The sequence below is a fragment of the Ceratotherium simum genome, chromosome 16 (assembly GCF_057802395.1).
Source record: "Ceratotherium simum simum isolate JZ-2026a chromosome 16, ASM5780239v1, whole genome shotgun sequence".
Classification (NCBI taxonomy): Eukaryota; Metazoa; Chordata; class Mammalia; order Perissodactyla; family Rhinocerotidae; genus Ceratotherium; species Ceratotherium simum.
Genome location: NC_141915.1, coordinates 31,103,313 through 31,124,034, shown reverse-complemented (window position 1 = coordinate 31,124,034; position 20,722 = coordinate 31,103,313). Strand labels below are relative to the sequence as shown.

At 38.6% G+C, this 20,722-nt stretch overlaps 1 protein-coding gene across 1 annotated transcript in view; it reads left to right on the top strand.

Annotated features, from left to right (window-relative positions):
• The window catches only part of ANKFN1 (ankyrin repeat and fibronectin type III domain containing 1), a 372,217-nt gene that overhangs the window by 222,712 nt on the left and 128,783 nt on the right, over positions 1 to 20,722 (top strand). The window contains exons 3-5 of the mRNA XM_014790626.2: positions 711 to 845; positions 14,761 to 14,962; positions 18,291 to 18,501. Of these exons, the coding sequence (XP_014646112.2) occupies positions 14,777 to 14,962; positions 18,291 to 18,501 (397 nt within the window). The 5' untranslated portion in view covers positions 711 to 845; positions 14,761 to 14,776. The remainder of the gene's footprint in view (positions 1 to 710; positions 846 to 14,760; positions 14,963 to 18,290; positions 18,502 to 20,722) is intronic.

Sequence of the window (20,722 nt, the reverse complement as noted above, 5' to 3'; positions counted from 1 at the left end):
TCCTAAGACTGAGCCTCTTGGTGTCCTAAGTCCCAGGTCTGCTGACTACTTTCTCAAAACCTCCTCAGATAAAAACTCAAGCATTGGTTGAGCAGCCCTGACTGGATTGGGAGCTTTCTTAAGATGCCCCTGCTCCTGCTGGGAGCTTGTAAAGGATTGCACGGGTGCCTTGAAGCGAGGATGTGGGGATGTGGCTGCCACCTGTGTCTTCTGGTCTCAAGCAGCTGTGAGAGAAAGGGGGTGTCTGGCCCCAAGAGAGCTGTAGATCATTTGCAGTCACAGATTGCTGGATGGGCTCTTGGATGCCAAACAATATTTCTTTCCCTGCAGTTGGTGTAGTGCAAAGCTAACTGGCTGCCTCGCTGCCCCTTTGCTCATCCTTGAGTGACAGTTGGTACAGATTCAGTCTTGTTTGCCATGAAGCTTGTTGTCCCTGAATGCCGTTCCTAATGGACCTCACAGATACGATAAGCTAAAGACACACTGAAGTCATGGCATCCTTTTACTACACGCATGAGAGCTTGAGAAATCAAGCCTTCCCGAGGCTGCAGTCTTGAGAATAGACCTAAATTCTGAGCAATGCTGTTTCCCTTTCCCCTTCTCTCCCTGTACATCATTTGCTCTTTTATTTTGCATTGAGCGTAGCTTAGTGATCATGGACTTCGGCTCTTGCCTGTAGTGATCCTGTTCGCATTTTATTCTTTACACAGCATAGGAAGGAGGTCCGCTTGCTTTGCGCAGAGGCTGAGCCACAGGAGAAAGCAAAGCCAATGTGATTTATTGAATGAAAGCACTGGACAATTACCAACAACTTGTTTCTCTGCTGCCTCGAACCACCTAAACTGGTAAGTCAAATTTATTGTTGTCTTTCTTCATGTGAATGTGGGGCTTTCTTAGTCACTGATTATTTTTTAAATAGGTAGGTGTTGCTGCAGTTTAAATGATATAAAAAATCTACATCTTCCCAAGTTAGCTGTAGACGGTCCACAACAAATGCACACGAGCACATACACAGTGGTCTCTAACAGCATATACATATCTATGTGGTGAGGCAAGGATGAGGGTAGGGAAGCCCCATTTCTGATAATTGGGATTTTGCTTGTAGCAAGCTTAAGGTCATTATGTGCTTGCATAACTGATTAGCATTACCTATGACAAATAAATTATTCTTTAGTTGTATAAGATCATTTTCTAATTGGGTTCCTGAGTACCCACAAAATACCTGTTGGATCAAGTAAAGATGGATTCCATCATGCTAATAATCCTGAATACAAATCCAGGCATATGGCTATCTTTAATCCAGTTTGCAGGCTGGACATGCAGAGTGGAATGCCAACATTCTGTCCATCCTGGGTGAGTGTGCCCATAAATAGCATCATGACTGTAATGTTGAGGATACTTGCCAAGGTGACACAATGGACATGCATGCAAACCCTTGCTTGATCCACTGCCGCTTTTGCACCCATGTTCCTTGAAAGTCCTTCCTTTATTCCATGAAGATGTATGGTTGGTAGGGTGCGGTAGGTTTGAAGTGGGATATGGTAAGTGTCGTGTTACCTGTGCTGGTCTTTGTCCCAGCCAAGGCCACTGGAAGTATCATTGATAACCAAGGCTGAGTTTGCTTCTATGCTGGGCCCTAAAAATCTCCACACTCACTTGATTTCTTCATTTCCTAGATAATATGTAAGCCAACCTCTGCAGAGAAGGAAGTGAATGGAGACAGCTATTGCTTTTCTCACCACCACCACCACCAGAACCATGTCTCCTTAGTCTTTTGTTTGCCTGGATACTGCAAGGCTTTATGGCAGCATTAATCCGTCTCTGGTGGGCTCAGAGTCCATATTAATGTCATACAGAGTTTAATGTCTTTGGTATACTCTATCTGCAGTATATCACTGGTCATTCAGGTGAAGTTGTGGCCTTGGGTGCTGACAAAGATGGATGATGTTGGAACAGTGAGCAGCATGCTTCTCTAAATAAAAACCAAAGTTAGGAAATCTGAGAGATGGGTGAAGTTGTGCCAAATAGAAAGTACCCCAGGCCACTCAATCATGAGAGCATGTGATTTAGCTGTTTCACAAATGATGGCATTCTCTCATGTGATTTAGCTGTTTCACAAATAATGACATTCTAACAGGAAGGAGGCAGAATTGCTTAGTAGTTAGAGATGTCAGGCTAGCAGGGCACTTTTGCTGGTTCCCAGGCTAACTGTGGATCTTTAGGAAATTCCCTTACTCTCCCTGAATCTCCATTCCTCCATTCCTTCTATTCCTGAGTGTTTCAAAGAAGACATGCTAAGTTCAATTAATGTATCCGTGAGATATTACTTGAAGCTTTCTTGTTAAAGGGTGCAGTAGGTAATCAAGATCAATCAGAGACCATACTCAGAAACCCACAGATGAGAGTTTATGTGTGGATGAAGAGATGCATGCCCCTTCCCCCATCTAAGGGATACAGAGCTCTCTGAAGGAAGCATGGTCACACTTAGGGGAATAGAAAAGGAGAACAGAGCTGAAAAATGGCATTAAAAAACAAAAAACCTTCAAATTCAAATAAATAGGTCATGTAAACATTTTTTTCAATATTGATCAGTAATAACTGATTTTCTATGCTTATGATGCCAAGATACTGAAGATGTTACATGTTTTGAAACACACATGCAAATATTTTGGGGGAGTTAGTTCAAGGATGAGTAGAATCCATGTATAGAACCTATGGCAACTTTCAGTTGTTCAAATTACCCCCATACCCATGTACACGGAATTAGCAACTGAAAATGTACTATGACTTGGGAAGTTCTAGAAGGCTCATTTGCCAAAAAAACTGTCCCATCTCTAAGATTAAGGTACCTGAAATTCTTTCATCAGGAATTCATTTAAATATTGCTGTCGTTATAAAATACAAATATTATTAGGAGGAATAATGAATCAAGCCACTAATACCTTATCATAAATGAATGTATTAAATGTTTTTCTACCTCAGGGGAAACCCAAAAGATGTTGCATTAATATTATACTAATTCTTCTGCTTTCTAATTATTTCACACCCATCTCCAAAAACTTCCCTTATAATTATTTCACTCTTGATCAGAAAACTAACTAGCCTTTAAGACAAGCTATTTCCTTCTTTTTATGAAATGCTTGGATTAGACAATACCATCTAGATTTCCTCTAGGCCCTTGACAGTCACATTGTGGAAAGCTGAACTCACTGTCTTTCCCCTTTTAAATCCACTCTTCCTCCTGTATTCCTTTTTTTTTTTTTTTTTTAATTATTGGTGGAACCATTGTACACGTGGTCAACCAAGGAAAGTTCATAGAAGTTATCCTCAAATTTCCTGATTTCTTTAGCCCCTCCATCCAATCACTAACCAAGTTTGGTCCATTTTACTTCCTTCATCTTTTTAATCTGTCCAGCCCTCTCCATCCCCACTGTCACATGCTGTAGTTGAAGTCACCAGCTCTCAAGGTACTTTTTCCAGAGCGTCATACTTGGTTTTCCCCTGTCACTGGTCCCACAAGACCCACCTCCACTTCAAACCACCCTCTGGATGCTACCAGAGTAATTCTCTAAAAATGCAAATCTCAGCTTTTCCTTGAAGTTCTCTAGTGCTTCGCTGTTGTGAACAGGTTGAAATCTATCTCTCCTTATCACGGCACAGCAAAACCCTTGATGAACTAGCCCTGCTATCTCTCTAGGCCTCTTTCCCAAGGTCCTGGCATGGTGGATGGAAAGTACCATTGGAAATGTCAGAGCCCTGTGGACTTTGACCTACCTGCACACCATGATGTTTCACGTCTCCATGTCCTAACCCAAGCTATTATACCTGGAATGCCCTTTTCTTTCCTTCCTACTAGTTGATTCCCCACTCACTGTTCAAAATCCTGCTCAGGCATCACCTTCTCCCACTCATTTCCCCACACTCCTTTCTCCCATGACCACCTCTTGTTACCCACAAAGTTAATCACTCACCCCTCTGTGCTACTTCTTGCCTAAGGCGTTTGAGAGCAGTGTGTAGAGGTTCAAATCTCAGCTCTAGACTCATATTGCCTGGGTATGAATCCCAGACCTGCTCCTTAGCAGTGTCTCAATGCCTTACCATATTAAATGGAGATAATAATAGTCCTTACCTCACAAGGCTTTTATGGGATTCAGTGAGTTGATACGTACAAAGTCATTATTCTAAATAGTGCCTGGCTCACAGAAAGTGCTATAGAAGTAAAAGCTATTTTAATATATCACTCTATTTCATAGCTACATATACTTGCTTACCTATCTTCCTTGCTAGTCTGTGAGCTCCTTGGGGCATAGGTAGGGTAATCAACTTGTTTCAATTTGCCTAGGACTTTCCTAGTTTTAGCACTGCAAGTCTTGCATCCAGGAAACCCTCTCTGTCCAAGGCAAACCAAGACAGTTGGTCACCCTATGAGGGACTCTATCCTTTTTACCTTTGAATCCCCAAGGTCTATCACAGGATACATAGGTTACAAAGTAGATCATCCATAAGGGTTTATTGAACTATAGAATCAATATTAATTGTGTTTCCACCTTCTTCCTCATAAATATGCCTTCCAGCTTCAAAAATGTCTTTTTCTTGCTGTGAAGTCACAGCTGACTTTTCAAAACTGATCGCTAAATAACTGAATATATAATTTAAAAAAATGCACAGGAACTGAAAAGGTTGCTTTCACTCTATTATATATTATCATTGTAATAGAATTGGCCACCCTTTAGCAATCAAAGACATACCTGTCATGTTAATAGCAGTTGAAGAATGGGGGGGGTGGGTCACACTTTCTTTTCTGTCAAGTGAAGGGCAGATTGACATCTGAAGGTCCCTAGTTCACATCACAGCCTGAAGAGCAATCTTGTCCTGGTCAGAAATGTTCCCTTCACTGAATGTATCTGTCTACCCAGCTGTCAAGAATGGCTAGAGCTCCTGTTTTCTAATATGCTTTGTCTTACAACTGCTCTTCATCCATACTGGCTCGGATATTTTTTCACAGTACAAATATGATGAGAAAGTCCCACAACCAAGCTCCTATAAAACAGGGACTCTGGACGTGCCAAAACTCATAACGAGGGCCAGATCTTGTCTTCAGAATCAAGGTCTGGGAAGAATAAGCTCACAGGAAGCCTGACCAAGCTCCCTCAGGCAGAATAATAGCAGAGTTGCTAAGACCATGGGCTTTGGAGTCATAATTCAAATCCTGCCTTCTCCATTTACTAGCTTTAGGATCAAGGACAAGTTACCTAACCTCTCTGGGCCTCAGTTTCCTTGTTTGTAAAATGAGGATATAATAATAGTACCAACTTTCTCACAGGGTTATGATTACATTTTGTCTCAGCCTGTGAAAACAAAGCCTGAGGCAAAGTCAGTTGCAAATGTTCAATTAGGTATTGGGAGATACAACCTCAGGATATCAAGACTGAAGGAAAAAGGGAAACAAGTCAAGGAAAGAGAGAAAACAAACATAGGTGGTTTGTAACGGAACTAGCCAAGGCTTCACAAGAAAACACATCTAGTTGGTTGTTTTACGTGATTGCTTCCAAGAAGCCCTAAAAACAGTCCACAGGGGAAGAATGGAGAGGAAATTATCTGCTGGATACTTCCAGTCTCCTGTCTCTCATTGGTACAGGTTTTCCCATTTCCAGATAGTGTTACCAGTCCCTCAAAGTAGCCATGAGTGAAGTTAGAGCCTCCTTCGGTGGGTCTGGTTGGGTCAGAACTGCTGTAGCAACTGTCACAGCAAGCATGATGGAGGCTATGCGAGAACCCACCCTTCACTTGAGACAGCTAGTGGTGTTAGGAGTCAGGATGATGGTGGCAGCCAAGGTTCTCTATTTGAGTAAGTGGCCAAAGCCCAGGGAACAGAAGGTTTTGAAGTAAATCTGAGGAGACTCCACTCTCCACAGGTTATTCTTGCCATTTTGGACCTGAATTCTCCAGGCTACTGTCACTTTTTCCTTACAGCTTAGCTCCAAGTGTATTCACAGGTCCTCCAAAAGTGTAGCTGAGAGCAGGCTGTAATATGTCAAAGAGTGGAAGTTTTTAATTTTCATAAAGTCCAATTTATCAATTTATTTTATTGTTTATGCTTTTTGTACCTCCTCTAAGAAATCATTGTCTTATTCAAGTTTACAAAGATTTTCTCCCATGTTTTCTTCTAGAAGTTTTAGAGCTGTAGCTTTTGGAGTTAAGTCTATAATCTATTTCATTTCGAGTTAACTTTTATGTATGATAGGAAGTAGGAGTTGAGGTTCTTTTCTTTTTCATATGGATATCCCATTGCTCCAGCACTATTTGTTGAAAAACTTCTTTTTCCCTATTGAACTACCTTGACACTTTTGTCAAAAATCAATTCATCGTATATGTACAGGCTATTTCCAGGCTCTCTATTCTGTTTCATTCATCTATACGTCTATCCTTATGCCATTGTCTTTATATAGCTATCCGTACACCAATACCACATATCTTGGTTACTGTAGCTTTATAGCAAGTCTTGAAATCAGGTAGTAAGTCTCCCAACTTTGTTCTTCTTTTTCAAAATTGTTTTGACTATTTTAGATCTTTTCCATTTTTATAAAAATTTTAGAATTAGCTTGTCAATTTCTTAAAAAAAAAAAGCTGCTAGAATTTTTATTGTGATTGCATTGAACCTATAGCTCAATTTGGAAAAATTGAAACTTTAACAATACTAATGATACAATCCATGAAGAACGTATCTCTCTCCATTTATTTAGGTCTCCTTTAATTTCACTCATTAATGTCATATAGTTTTAAGTATACAGGTTTTGCATATATTTTATTATATTTATTCCTAAGTACATTTTTGTAGATTTATTAGATTATTCTACAAAACTTTCATGTCACCTGCAAATCAAGACTGTCTTGCTTCTTTCTTCCCAATCCATATGCCTTTATTTTTCTTGCCTTACCTCACTGGCTAGGATGCCCAGTACAATAGAAGTGGTAAGAGTGGACATTCTTGCCTTGTTTCTGATCCTAGGAGGAAGCACTTGATCTTTAATCATTAAATATAATGTTGGCTATAGATTTTTGTAGATTCTCTTTATCAAGTTAAGAAAGTTTCCTTATATTCCTGAAAGATTTTTTTTTAATCACAAATGGATGTTGAATATTATCAAATGCTGCCTTTTCTGCATCTATTAAGATGACCATACGTTTTTTTTTTCCTTTTATTCTATTAATGTAGTGAATTATATTGATGGGTGGTTGAATGTTATATTAACCTTTGTTTCCTGGAATAAACCCTGCTTGATCATGATGTATTTAACCCATTTGTATATTGCTGGATTTTATTTGCTAACATTTTGTTGAAGTTTTTTGCCTGTATGTTCATGAGAGACATTGGGCGATAGCTTTCTTTTCTTGTAATGCCTTTTTTCTGGTTTTGGTATCAGGGCAATGCTAGCCTCAAAAATGAAGCCAAATTTTTGGAAGAGTTTTGTGTAGAACTGGTATTATTTCTTCCTTAAATGTTTGGCAGGCTGTAACATTTAACATGACTTTTATTAAAGATTTTGGGATAAAAGAAATTATTAAGATCCAAAAAAAGAAAATATAAAACTATAAATTAGCTTTCCCATAGAGGATCTCCTCCTGGATAACTATCTCCGAAAGTCTGGTCATGTAACAACGTTGCAGAGATCAGCCTACCTTCAGTCAACAGATCTGTGTCCCCTTCTCTTTGGAGTTCAGGTCCCCTAAGCCTCTATGAAGGAAGAAAAAAAGACACATCTTCTTTCTTTAGAGCAAATCCCAAGAGTTTTAATTTTTCTTATTAAAATAATACCTAACAAATTGATTAATAAATAGTGGTATATCCATACAATGGAATACTACTCAGCAATAAAAAGTGAAGAACTATTGATAGACATAACAATATGGATGAATCTTAAAATAATTAAGCTGAGTTAAAGAAGCAAGATAAAAAAAGAGTGCATAGTGATGATTCCATTTGTATGAAATTCTAGAAAATGAAACCTAATCTACAGTAACAGAAAGCAAACTAGTAGTAGCTTGGGAACAGTGGGCCTGAAATAGATGTTCAAAGAATATTTACTGAACATTTATTTCAGGTACTCTGCTGAATAACTGATATGTATTATCTCATTTAAAACTCTAATATCCCTTTTAAACATGACTATTATAATTGAGGTGAGGAATATTGTTAATGATGGGGAAATTGAAGCTTGGGGAAGCTAAGTAATTTGCCCACATCATACAGTTAATAAGTAGAAAAGCCAAAACCTGAAGTTAGATCAGCCTGATATCAAAGTCCCTACTTTTAATACTGTGTTTAAAACCACAATGACTATCTTGACATTGAAGAATGGAATAGAATGTAACTATAGATCTCAATTTGTTGAGTTTTTCAGTGAAACTGGCTAACAAGGAATGCTCCTTGAAGAGTGATATCCCAGACTTACAACAAAATCAGTTTCCTGGTCAGTTCTCCTCCCAGGAGTCTGCATCTATTTTACCCATCAGGTATTACAATAAACATTTGAGTCTCTTTTTTTTTTCTAGTTCAATTCAATGCAAAGATGCAAAGAGTATTGTTCCCATCATTTTCAAGACACTCTTATGGGTGCTATAGGGATTACATGATGTATTAGTAAAGTTCCCAACAAGAATCACATAGCATGTTGAAACAGAGTAACTGAGGAGAGGTTAATAAGTTTTGCACTTCTTTTGTTAAATTTATTCCAAAGTATTTTAATCTTTGTAATGCCATGTTATTGTAAGTGGAATTGTTTTCATTTTCATTTCATTGTCTTTTAAATCAGAAAGAAAAGAGAAGTTATAAACAAAAGATAGTCTTACATTGCCTTATATTTATACTTTCTTTTATATTCACCTATGTAGTTTCCTTACCAATGCTCTTTCTTCATGTGGATTTGAGTCACTGTCTAGTGGCCTTTCATTTTAGCCTGAAGGACTCCCTTTAATATTTCTTGTAGGGAATGTCTGCTGTCAAATTCTCTCAATTTTTGTTTATCTGTAAATATCTTAATTTCATCTTCATTTTTGAAGGGTAATTTTGCTGGATAGAGAAATTCTATTTGATAGTCTTTTTCTTTCAGCACTTTGAAGATCTCATCCCACCTCCTTATGGTATCTATGGTTTTCTGATGAAAAATCAGCTGCAGATCCTTTCAAGGATTCTTTGTGTGTAATAAGTTATTTCTTGCTTGTTGTTTTCAAGATTTTCTCTTTGTCTTTAGGTTTCAACAATTTATGACACTATCTAGATGTGAATCTCTTTGAATTTATCCTACTTGGTATTCATTGAGCTTCTTGGAAATGTAGGTTAATGTTTTTCATCAATTTTGAGAAGTTTTTGGCCATTATTTTTTCAAATACTTTTTCTCCCCCTCTTCCTTCTCTTTCAGAGACACCTATTATGTATGCATTGGTACACTTGATGGTGTTCCATAGATCTCTGAGGCTATTTGTTTTTATTCATTTTTTGTCTTTTTGCTCCTAAAACTGGATAATCTCAATTGCCCTATCTTCAAGTCTGCTGCTTCTTTCTTCTGCCTGCTCAAATCTGATATTGAGCCCCTCTAGTGAATTTTTCATTGCAGTTACTATACTTTTTAACTCCAGAATTTCTATTTGGTTCTGGCTTTGTTTTATAAATTCTACCTCTTTATTTGTTATTCTCTATTTGGTGAGACATCATTCTCACAATTTACTTTATTTCTTTAGACATGGTTTCCTTTAGTTTCTTGAACATATTAAAGATATCAAATTTAAAGTCTTTGTCTAATAATTCCAACATTTGGACTTCTTCAGGGGCAATGTTTATTGACTGCTTTATTTCCTGTGAATGAGACATATCTTTTTGTTTCTCTGCATGTCTCATATTTTTTTTGTTGAAAACAAGGCATCTTAAATAATATAATGTGGCAACTCTAGAAATCAGATTATCCACCCTCCTCAGGACTCACTATTTAGTGATTTTTCAGAACTAAATCTGTAAAGTCTGTCATATGTGGCCACTGAAATCTCTGCTTGGTTAGCTTAGTGGTCAGCTAATGACTGAACAAAAATTTCCTTAAATGCCTGGAACCAATAAGATTCCCAGTCTTTGCAGAGGGGCTCTGTGTGCACACCTTCAATATGCATCAGGCAGTTGACAGCTCTGCTCTAGTCTTCACTTTCTGCTTGCACAGAGCCTCAAAGTCAGACACAGATGAGAGCCTAGGACATTCTCAGGTATTTTATGAGAATGCTCCCAGCCCTGGGCATGCATGTGATCTGCTAGATCCCCAAGAATGTGTCGGAGCTTTTCAAAGTCTTCTAGGGACATCTCATTCTCCAGCTTTTCCTTTTAAGCTTTTTGGTTAGTCTATTGTTTGCCCCTACTCTTATCTACCACTTTAGGCAGCTGAGATGTCAAACAATTGCTGATGTTTGTTTTTGACACATGCCCCAGAGTAAAAGATTATTTGCACTTGGTGAGCTCCGAGTCAATCAAATAAAGAAAAGCCTTGTGAGTAGGGTCTTCCAGGCAACCAGCAGACAGGTCAAATAATGACAAGTCTCTCAAATGGGGTTTCGAAGGCGCTCCATCACTATTCTGTACCATTCAGTGGCTGCCAGACTACTGTTTTTCACCATGAATGTAGGCTGTTGGTCTTCAAGGCTACTACAGAGCTGGGGAAGATAGGGATTGAGCAAGTTAAAAATGCCACAAAGCTCACCCTACTTACTGAATTCACTTATTCAAGTCTGAATAAACACTTCCTAGATTGTTGCAAACCTTTGGTTAATATCCATGGTTCTGAAAAAAAGTTAATTCTGACAATTTTTGCTAGTGTTCTCATTGCTTTTATGGAGAAGAGGATTTTCGGAGGTCCTTACTTCACCATTCCCACTGTCATAGTAGTATTTTTAATCTTTCCATAAAATGTTTATTTAGTCTACCACCTGTAAATGGCTTTTTAAAAATCTCAATTGGAGAGTTTTGTCTTATATTAGGAAAAGTAAACCATTTGAATGTATTGTGCTCAAAGATATATTCAATCTTAGCCCTACTACTTCATTTTACATTTCTATTTATTACGTTTTCTTATTTTGTTTCTTTTTTATTTTTCAATTTTTTTTTTTTTTGGTGGGGAAGATTAGCCCTGAGCTAACATCTGTTGCCAATCCTCCTCTTTTTGCTGAGGAAAATTTGCCTTGGGCTAATATCCGTGCCCATCTTCCTATACTTTCTATGTGGGACGCCGCCACAGCATGGATTGCTGAGCAGTGCATAGGTCCGTGCCCAGGATCCAAACCTGAAAACCCCGGGCCGCCAAAGCAGAGTGTGTGAACTTAACCACTGTGCCACCAGGCCGGCCCCTCAATTGTTTCTTAGACTTATATTCATTTTTCTCTTCCCTCTAATAGTTTGAAGTTCTACTTGCTATTTTTGTTTTACCATAAGTTACTATAAACATACATATTTTAGATATTTTAAATATCTAAACATTTTTCTATCAAAATAAAAACTAAATAGTATCATAAGTACATAAACTCAGCTTTCAAAACAGTGTTTAAAACAAACAACAAAACTATTTAAATTATTACAATGTACCTGGCTTTCTTTGCTTTGGGAAGAAGACTTAAAGTAACCTTAATAATTAGTGCTATTTATTGAGTGGCTACTATGCACCAAACAGTTTACATACCTTTCATTTGTTAATTCATTTAATCTTCACAACTCTGTAAGAACTCTTTTTATATATGATTAAACAAATTCAGAGAATTTAAATACATTACCCAAAGTCACATTGATTATAGATAACAATTTCATGATTCGAGCTTGGGTCTGCCAAATTCCAGGGCCAAAGCTACACTGCTTCTCAAATGCTGTCACTTTCCATAAGCGTAAAAATTCAGGAGCACACTTAGTTGGGATAGGTGTGCATGTTTATAGAACAGATAACAGAAAGTTGTCTTTCTCAGTATCTCTCATCAAACAAAGTTTTAAATATAGAGGAAGAAAAGAAAATATAATGATAGATGAAATCTAGAAGAATAGAAACATGCTAAAGAATGGCCTGGAAAGAAGGAACAGCTGGGGCAGTATGAGAAGGAAGTCAAAGAGACAGACAAAGTCAACCTATTTTGACTGAAGGGAACAGATGGGAGATGAGCAAAGACAAAAAGGCCATGTGGGTAGGTGTCATCAGTTAGAGGGCAAGTAACTGGAATTTGATCAATCAACAAGAATTTATTTACTGGACTCCTGGGCACTGTGGGAGATACAAAAGAATGTAGAGTTATTTTGGGAATGATAATGATGTAGACAAGACAGATGGCTTGAATTGGGGCATGAATGCTGAAGGAAAAGGCTAGGGACAGAAGGCAGAAAGAAAGAGGTTAAGGCGATCCCCATGTGAGCCAGCTTGCATATCAATCTGGAACTTTTGTGGGAATGGAAAGATAAAGAGGAAACACTGTAGTTGCTATTAAATCAAAGGTAAAGGATTTGTAGATGGAAGGAGAAAGATGCCAAATCACCTACTCTTTCCATTTCTGCTTTTGTGAAAATTAAAAGATTAGCAAAGATTTATGAAAACACATACACACGTACGTACACACTACAGATAGCGCTTTACATCATCTTCCCAAATGTGAATATGACCATTTAGCTAAGACTGGGTAGGGGCTGATGGACATGACTAATACTGGATAGGTCTGACCACTTTGGAAGGCACTAGGAAGTCTTTTTATGTTGGAGGAAATTGCAAGCAAGACTTAAAAGGTGCCTAAAGACATCAAACAATGTAATGAAGATGGATCTCCATCTGTTAAAGTGCAAGTAAGTCAAGGTTAGTTGGTGCTAGTAGACATGAAACCTAATTCAGAAGCATGAGGAGGAAATGAGCTTTCTAGGTAGCCCCTTAGTATTTTATATGTAATAGACTCTCATATGTGCATTAATTTACTCTAAAGTATCTATTATTTTCTATAACAAAAATGATAGCTGCGATGAGTCTTCCTATATTCTAAGCTCTTTACATGCATTATCTCATCAAATCCTCACAACCATAAAATGCAGATCTTATTATTATCCCTATTTTATAAATGAGAAAAATGAGATTCAGACATATTAAGTAACTTGCCTGAGATCATATAGTCGGTAGGTGGAAGACTAGCAATTTATAGCCTAATCTATGTTATATTTCTTTTACCTTGAGGAGGCACACTTTAGGTGCTGAGATTTAAAAACTAACACTTGGAAGTCCTTGTTCTTGAGAAGCCTACAGACTAGCTGGAGACAGAAAGCCAAAAAAACAGTTGTAATACAATGAAATATTTGCTATAACTGGCATATATTAAGTGAATGAGTAAAGAAATACATAAATTTGCCTGAGACCACTTGAGCATAGACTTTAAGGATCAGCAATCACTTCCTAGGTGACAAAGGCACAAGTGGAATTCCAATACATGCAAAGCAGTGCACACAAAGACCCAGAGATGGGAAAGAGTTTGAACTATTTAGGAAAGTCTAAGAAGGTCAGAAAGGCTGCAACATAAAATGTAGAGGTACAGTAGGAAATGAGGCTGGAGAGATAAGCACTTGTATGTGAGGCTAAAGAATTTACACTTTACCTTATAGAAATTGGGGAATCATCAAAGTTAGTCCTGTGAAGAGTTTGGTCAATAAAAGAGGTCCTACATGATATTATATCATGGGGGTCCATAAGGCTATAAAAATTCAAGGACTGGAGATGACCAAGGGTCACAGCTAAGTAGCAATGGCAGCATTACAAATGGAAGACTTCACTGCAGACTTGAGGCAAGGCAGTGGGAAGGCAGCATGCTCCAGAGAGACCTGGGCTCAATGTACCAGAGGCTGAACCAGGAGTGTAGACACTTTACACATAACTGCCTTGGCCAGTTATTTCATTTATGCATTTGTTCATCCAATACACATAAGCATGCAGGCAGCCATAGCCTTGGTAGCATCAATATTTCAAAAGCAATACCCAACATAATGGTGGGTGGCTTTTGAAATGGCATGGCCGATCTCCTGGAAACTGACTTCAGGTATGACACTGGTGAGGACCTGTTAGAGACTTGTGGAACAGCAGTCAAGTACTTCTTGGAGAATTCCGGTAGTGAATGCCCTGGAGGACACTACCTGAGTATCTGGTGTGAAAAAGGATGCGCCTATGAGTACAAATACCCCAAACCTCTGGGCACTGGGGTAGTTCACCAAATCTCAGACAACAGGCACAATCTCACACCTTGAGAGAAGGGAGATCTGCAGGGAACAACCACATTCTCTTATACACTCAACAGAGGGCACCATCTAGAAGGAGGTAAGTAGAAAGATCTCAATTACATATTACCCAAGAGGAAGTGAACAGACCCTCTGGGTTATAGAATTGAGACACTTCCTCCCAGTGGGATAGAGACTACAAGACTTTGAGTAGAGGCCCATGTCATATACATGTTTGTATGTAAATGTATATGTGTATATAGTAAGTGGAGGTTGTCATTTCATTCTTGCCACCAATTAGCTACGTGGCCATAAACAAGCTGCTTCCCTTCCCTGGATTTCGGCTTTCTCATCTATAACATGAAAAAGCTGTATCTAATGATCTCTAAAGTCCCTTTCAGCTATAATATTTTATTAGGATCCCAGATGGTTACTGGAGATGATAAAATTCTTGTCAATTTATAATTACGTTGTGTAAATGATACAACATCCGATTTTCCTCCTCTTAGGAACTGCTGTGTGAAAATGACACAACAAATGCAGAATTTACATCTTTCTCAATCAAAAAAACATAGCGCCCCGTCATCTCCCAATGCTGCCAAACGCCTGTACAGGAACCTCTCTGAGAAGCTGAAGGGGAGCCACTCTTCGTTTGATGAGGCCTGTTTTAGAACAAGAACTGACCGGCTGAGTCTCAGAAAGACCTCGGTGGTAATAAAACTCTTTTTATTCTTGTCTTGATTTGATATGTGCAGTTGTATTTGGACTTAGGGAGCTTCTGAGATGATCCATGTTTACTTCAGAAGCTGACGTTGGCAATTTTGTAAACACTGAAAGTGAGGTAAGGCAAGAACTGCACATTCTATGCTATTAGCCGAAGTCTGAGTGATTGTGAGATTTTCCGTTTCTTTTTCTTAATTTCTTTCCCTTTTTTCCCCCTTAGTTTTTCTTTCTCTAACAGACCAAAGAAACAAAAAAAAATAGCATTTTTACAAATATGGAATATGAGATTAAATAGGCTTTCTGAGAGCTCCAGTGTTGATTCAAATCTTGAATGAGCAATGAACAACATTTTATTTACTTATCTAGAATGTATACCCCATATATTTTCCAAAGGCATTCAAGATGGAATCTGGGCAAAAAAATGTATATATATTATACAATGGGAAATAAAGGAAGTGATACAGATAGAAATAGAGGGAGAGAGTGAGAAAGGGTGGGAGGGAAGGAAAGAAGGGAGGAAGAGAGGAAGGGAGGGAGGAGAAAAAAGAAAGGAAGGAAGGAAGGAGAAAAAGAAAGAACCAGAAAAATGAAACAGTGGAGGTGGAAAGAGAAATAGATATAGCAACAACCTAGGCAAATATAGTACCTAAAATTTACCATTACATTTATCTCTGAGTTTCTAGTCAGTCAAAGCAGAAAGGGACACACACTTGGTTATAGCATTCCATTAGCTGATAACTGGAAGTATATCACTCTATAAGGAAAAATGAATATTTTCCTGTTGCTAAGTCCTTCGGCCTATATAAGATACCAGAGTGAATTATGTAATGGAGAATAAAGATCAGTATTGGTGATGTTACAGAGATTCTCATATACTAGTTTCTTATACTGGCCCCTTGGTAGAAGCTGAGGGCGTAATATTAACATGCTCAGCAAGGGTATTTCTGCAGTGGGTAATGGCCCCATTTGTTTGAGCTTAAAACAGAAATGAGCCCTAGCCTTTCCAGATAGAAGCATACTCGAGTTTGCCAACAAAAGCGTGGAGAAGGAAATGACTTAAGAGTGAGGGCAAATGTGGCACATGAGAAGTTAGACATACTAAGAATCACAAACAAATACACAACTGTGGACAGGGCAGCATTTTAACTTTGCACTCATTTGTTTTCTAATTTGTTTTCTCATTTCAAATTCATCTTCTGGGAGGGCTTGGTTGTGGCTGAGTTATGGCCTAAGCATCAGAGGCTCTTCAGTTTGGCAGATTGTTGACAAAATGCTTTTCCATTCAGCAGAATGTCTTCTAGCAAAGAGAGCTGTGTACCAAAATAGCTCTATCCCCTAGGTCCCAGTTGTCAAAGCAAGCATTTGCATAATAGCTTTGTATTTTCCTCAAATTTCAATCGTGTTATGTACTCAGCTAAGCCGGCCTGCAGCCTTGATAAAACTGATTTTTGATGAGACTAAAAATAAAATCTGCCAACCTAAATATTTGGTCACTGAAGACCTTCCACATTTTAATCAGGCAACCCCTATGCTAGGTCAAATACAATGGTATTTTAACATTTTTAAAGATCAAGCAACTCTTGGAGAAGATACCACATAGATGTGTAAATAGTATATGTATTGCTCCCATGAGCTACAGAAATATGTATTAGAGAAAATTCCAAAGCTTTTCTCCTTTATTTACTATTAATCCTCTGAAAGAACTTTTCAAAAGAACCATATTGTCTTTAGCTATTTTTTTCTATAGGTGATTTGTATCCTGTAAATACAGTAGTCTCCTCTTATCCACGGGAATACTTCCAAGACCCCCAGTGGATGCTGAAACCACAGATAGTACTGAACCCTATATATACCATGTTTTTTCCTATACATACATACCTATGATAAAGTTTAATTTATAAATTAGGCACAGTAAGAGAATAACAACAATAACTTCTCTTTGGCATATCCAAATTACCAGCATCACTATTCTTTCATTTGGGGGCCATTATTAAGTAAAATAAGGGTTACTTGAACACAAGCACTGCTATACAGTGATAGTCAGTGTCATAAATGAGCTAGTGACTAAGTGATTAAGGGGCAGGCAATGTATACAGCGTGGATATGCTGGACAAAGGGATGATTCACATCCTGGGTGGGATGGAGCAGGATGGCATGATATTTCTTCACACTACTCAGAACAGCATGCAATTTAAAACATGAATGGTTTATTTCTGGAATTTTCCATTTAAACATTTGCAGACCACGGTAACTGAAACCTTGGAAAGCAAAACCGCAGGTAAGCGGGGACTACTGTATTCAACTTGTGGCCCTCTTGGGCCCAAAAACAATTTGCCATCCAGCCACTGAAACCCCCCTGGACACTACCTCTTGAGCCCCTCACCTGAGGGCTCAGAAATGCTAGGTGTTCACTGGTTGGGGCTCTGGGTTGAGAAAGTATAGTTTAGTATAGGAGTTTGGGAGTCAGCCTGCAGGCAACGCGGAGCTTAGAGATTTGTAATAGGGAGGGGACATGTAACGTATATTTTAGAAAGGCTACTCTTGTATCAATAAAGAGCATGGGCTAGAGGATACTAAGACTAGTAAGAGGCAGGTCATTGCCATGGTCCAGGCAAGGGATGATAATGGTCGGAGCAATAGTAGCGACATGGGGCGTGGAGAGGGAGGGCATGAGTTTGAGAGAAAAAGAGAAAGTGTACTCTCAATTCTAAGCTAGTCATAATTCAAACTACCTGTGCTACGTTATCTATGCGAGCATTTCCCAAACTGTTCTGTAGAACATTATTCCGGGGCAGTTAAAACAAATGTAATGAAAAATGTGTTCTGTGAACAAATATTTGAAACAGGTCATATTTCCCACCTATAAGAGAGTCATAATTGCATGTTCAAATTATTAAAGGCCCTGAGAGGTCTTACAGTAAAATAAGGTAGTAACTTGGTTTAATCCAATGCTTACCAAATTTATTTGACCACATGCTACTTTCTAATAGAACACCCTTTAATGACCTATCGAACAGTACTCCACAGAAGACTGGTTTGAGAAAAGCTGCTATTTCCTATTATCTATAGACTAGCCATGCTATACTGTATTGTCTCAACGCATCTAAATGTACAGATCTATGTAATGCCCATTAAAAAGATGGAGGAAGGGTCCACCACAGTATTTACTTTGGAGACCTTGGGATAAATTGCAGTTATACCACTTATAAGTAGGAATGCAGTCACTGAAGCAGTCACTAAAATTCAAAACAGCTAAGCTGCAAAGACACACTAGTCTATGAAATTGTGCTAACCTGCTTGTGTTCTTCTCCTCCAGAACTTCCAGGGCAATGAAGCCATGTTTGAAGCAGTTGAACAGCAGGACATGGATGCTGTGCAGATCCTTCTGTATCAGTACACACCAGAAGAACTAGATCTCAACACACCTAACAGTGAGGGGCTGACGCCCCTTGATATTGCCATCATGACCAACAATGTCCCCATTGCTAGGATTCTTTTGAGGACAGGGGCCCGAGAAAGTCCACACTGTAAGTAAACCTGAGAATAAAAACATGTACTATTAAGGCTAGACCCAGCTTTATGCCACTGAGATAGCCTTTGCTGAGCTTTAGAGCAGGAATGGTTGACTAAGCATAGACTTTGAAATCTTTTACATGTTTTCATGGACTTTCATGCAAATAGTGATAGTGTTTATCAGTCTAAGCATACCATTGAAAAAGAGCCTCTAGAATACCATTGAAAAAGAGCCTCCAAGGAACTTTCTCCTAAGAATTTAACCCAAGTTTTAAATATGTGAAATACACCAAGTGAGGCTATAGAATAGGAAGTACACATAGGAAAAGAATGAATAGATGTGTGTTAGTGTCTTTGTGTCCAGTCAATATGGTAGCTTCATTCATTCATTCATTTATTCATTCATTTATTCAACAAACACTGAGGACTGAGCACTGTTCTAGGTCCTAGGAATGCAGTGATAAGCAAGACAAAATCCCTATTCCCATAGAACTTACATCGTAGTGGAGGAGACTTCCAATAAGCAAGTAAATAGATAAATTAAAACATAAACTCAAATAGTGATAAATATTATGAAGAAAATAAAATGGATGAGTGGCTAGCGATTGATGGAGTGGAGACTATTTTAAACAGGGCTTGGCGAGGAAGGTCGCTCTGATGTGGTGACATTTGAGCCTAGTCCTACATGATATCAAGCAACAAGCCATGAGAAGATGTGGGGTCAAATTCTAGGCAGAGTGAATAGAAAGGCAAATAGAAAGGTGCTGAGACAGGCAGAAATGAGATTGCCAGATCTGAAGAACAAAATGAACAAAGGGAGAGTGTTCACTGAGGAAGAAGTCACTGAGACCAGATCATTCAGGATCTTACAGGCCGTGGTAAGATGTTTCACTTTGATTGTGAGTTTGATGGGGAGACAGTGGAGCAGTTTAAGCAGGTGAATGACATATTCTGCTTCACATTTTAAAAGATCACTACAGTGCTCTGTGGAGAATGGACAGTGGTGGGCAATTGTGAAATTAGGAAGACAGGTTAGGAGGCTATTTCATGGTCCAGGAGACAGATGCCAGTTGCTTGGACTAGCATGGTAGTGACATTGATAGTGTGCAGGGGTGGAATTCTAGACGTATTTTTTAACAGCTTTATTGAGATGTAATTCACATGCCATACAATTCACCCACTTAACGTGTACAATTCAATAGTTTTTAGTATATACATAGAGTTGTGCAGCCATCACTGCAATCAATTTTAGACCATTGTCATCACCCCAAAAGAAACCCAATACCCTTTAGCTATCACTCCCCAAACCTCTCCTCTCAGCCCTAGGCAATCACTAATCTACTTTCTGTTTCTATAGATTTGCCTATTCTGGACATTTCATATAAATGGAATTATATAATGTGTGGTCTTTTGTGAATGGCTTCTTTCTGGATGTATTTTGAAGTAGAGCTGATAGTACTTGCCAAAGGGAGCTGCTCTGGGGCCAATGGCAGACCCTGCCCAGGAGGGGAGGAGATAAAATCTCACAGCCCTTACCCTGTGCCAGGCACTATTCTGAGCACTTTACATGTACTGACTCCTTTAATCCTCACAGCAACATTCTGAGGTAGGCACTCACATTCCTCTCGGTGCAAACTCTCTGACCCAATGACCACAATGGCTCAGAGCCACAGTTTTTATGTTTCCTAAAAGAAAAGAGTAAACTCATCAAACTGTTAGTTTCACTAATACTGATTCACTTACTTCCAAGTGGTGAGACCCAGAAGGCTGAAAGAGAAGCAAGCAAATATATAATTAGAGGTCACATCTCTGCTCCTAAATTTCATAAATCTCCACCACCCGAAGACTAGGTACAGAGGCAGATCTTTGCATCAGAAAACTCTTTATTTTATAAATGCTAAGCTCACCACATCCATGTCAAAGAGAGTAAGAATTTGGTTCAGCAGAATCGGGGCTCTTCAATTAGAGCTCCATCATCAAAGTGCCACTTCTTTTCAGTGGAACTGGAGGATTTGAAGGGATGGGCAAATAAGGATCGAAGAAATCAAAAAGGCTTATTTGCTGTCTTCCAATTATGTTGCAATAAGGTCTGTCCCAAAGATCCAGTGAGAGAGCAGTGGAGAGAGAATCAGAGGGTCTGAACATAGAGAATGCAGACTGAGCCCCATTCTATAGGAACAAGGAGACCATTCATCCAGATGTTGCCTGCACTGGGCTGGATGAAACATTAGTCCT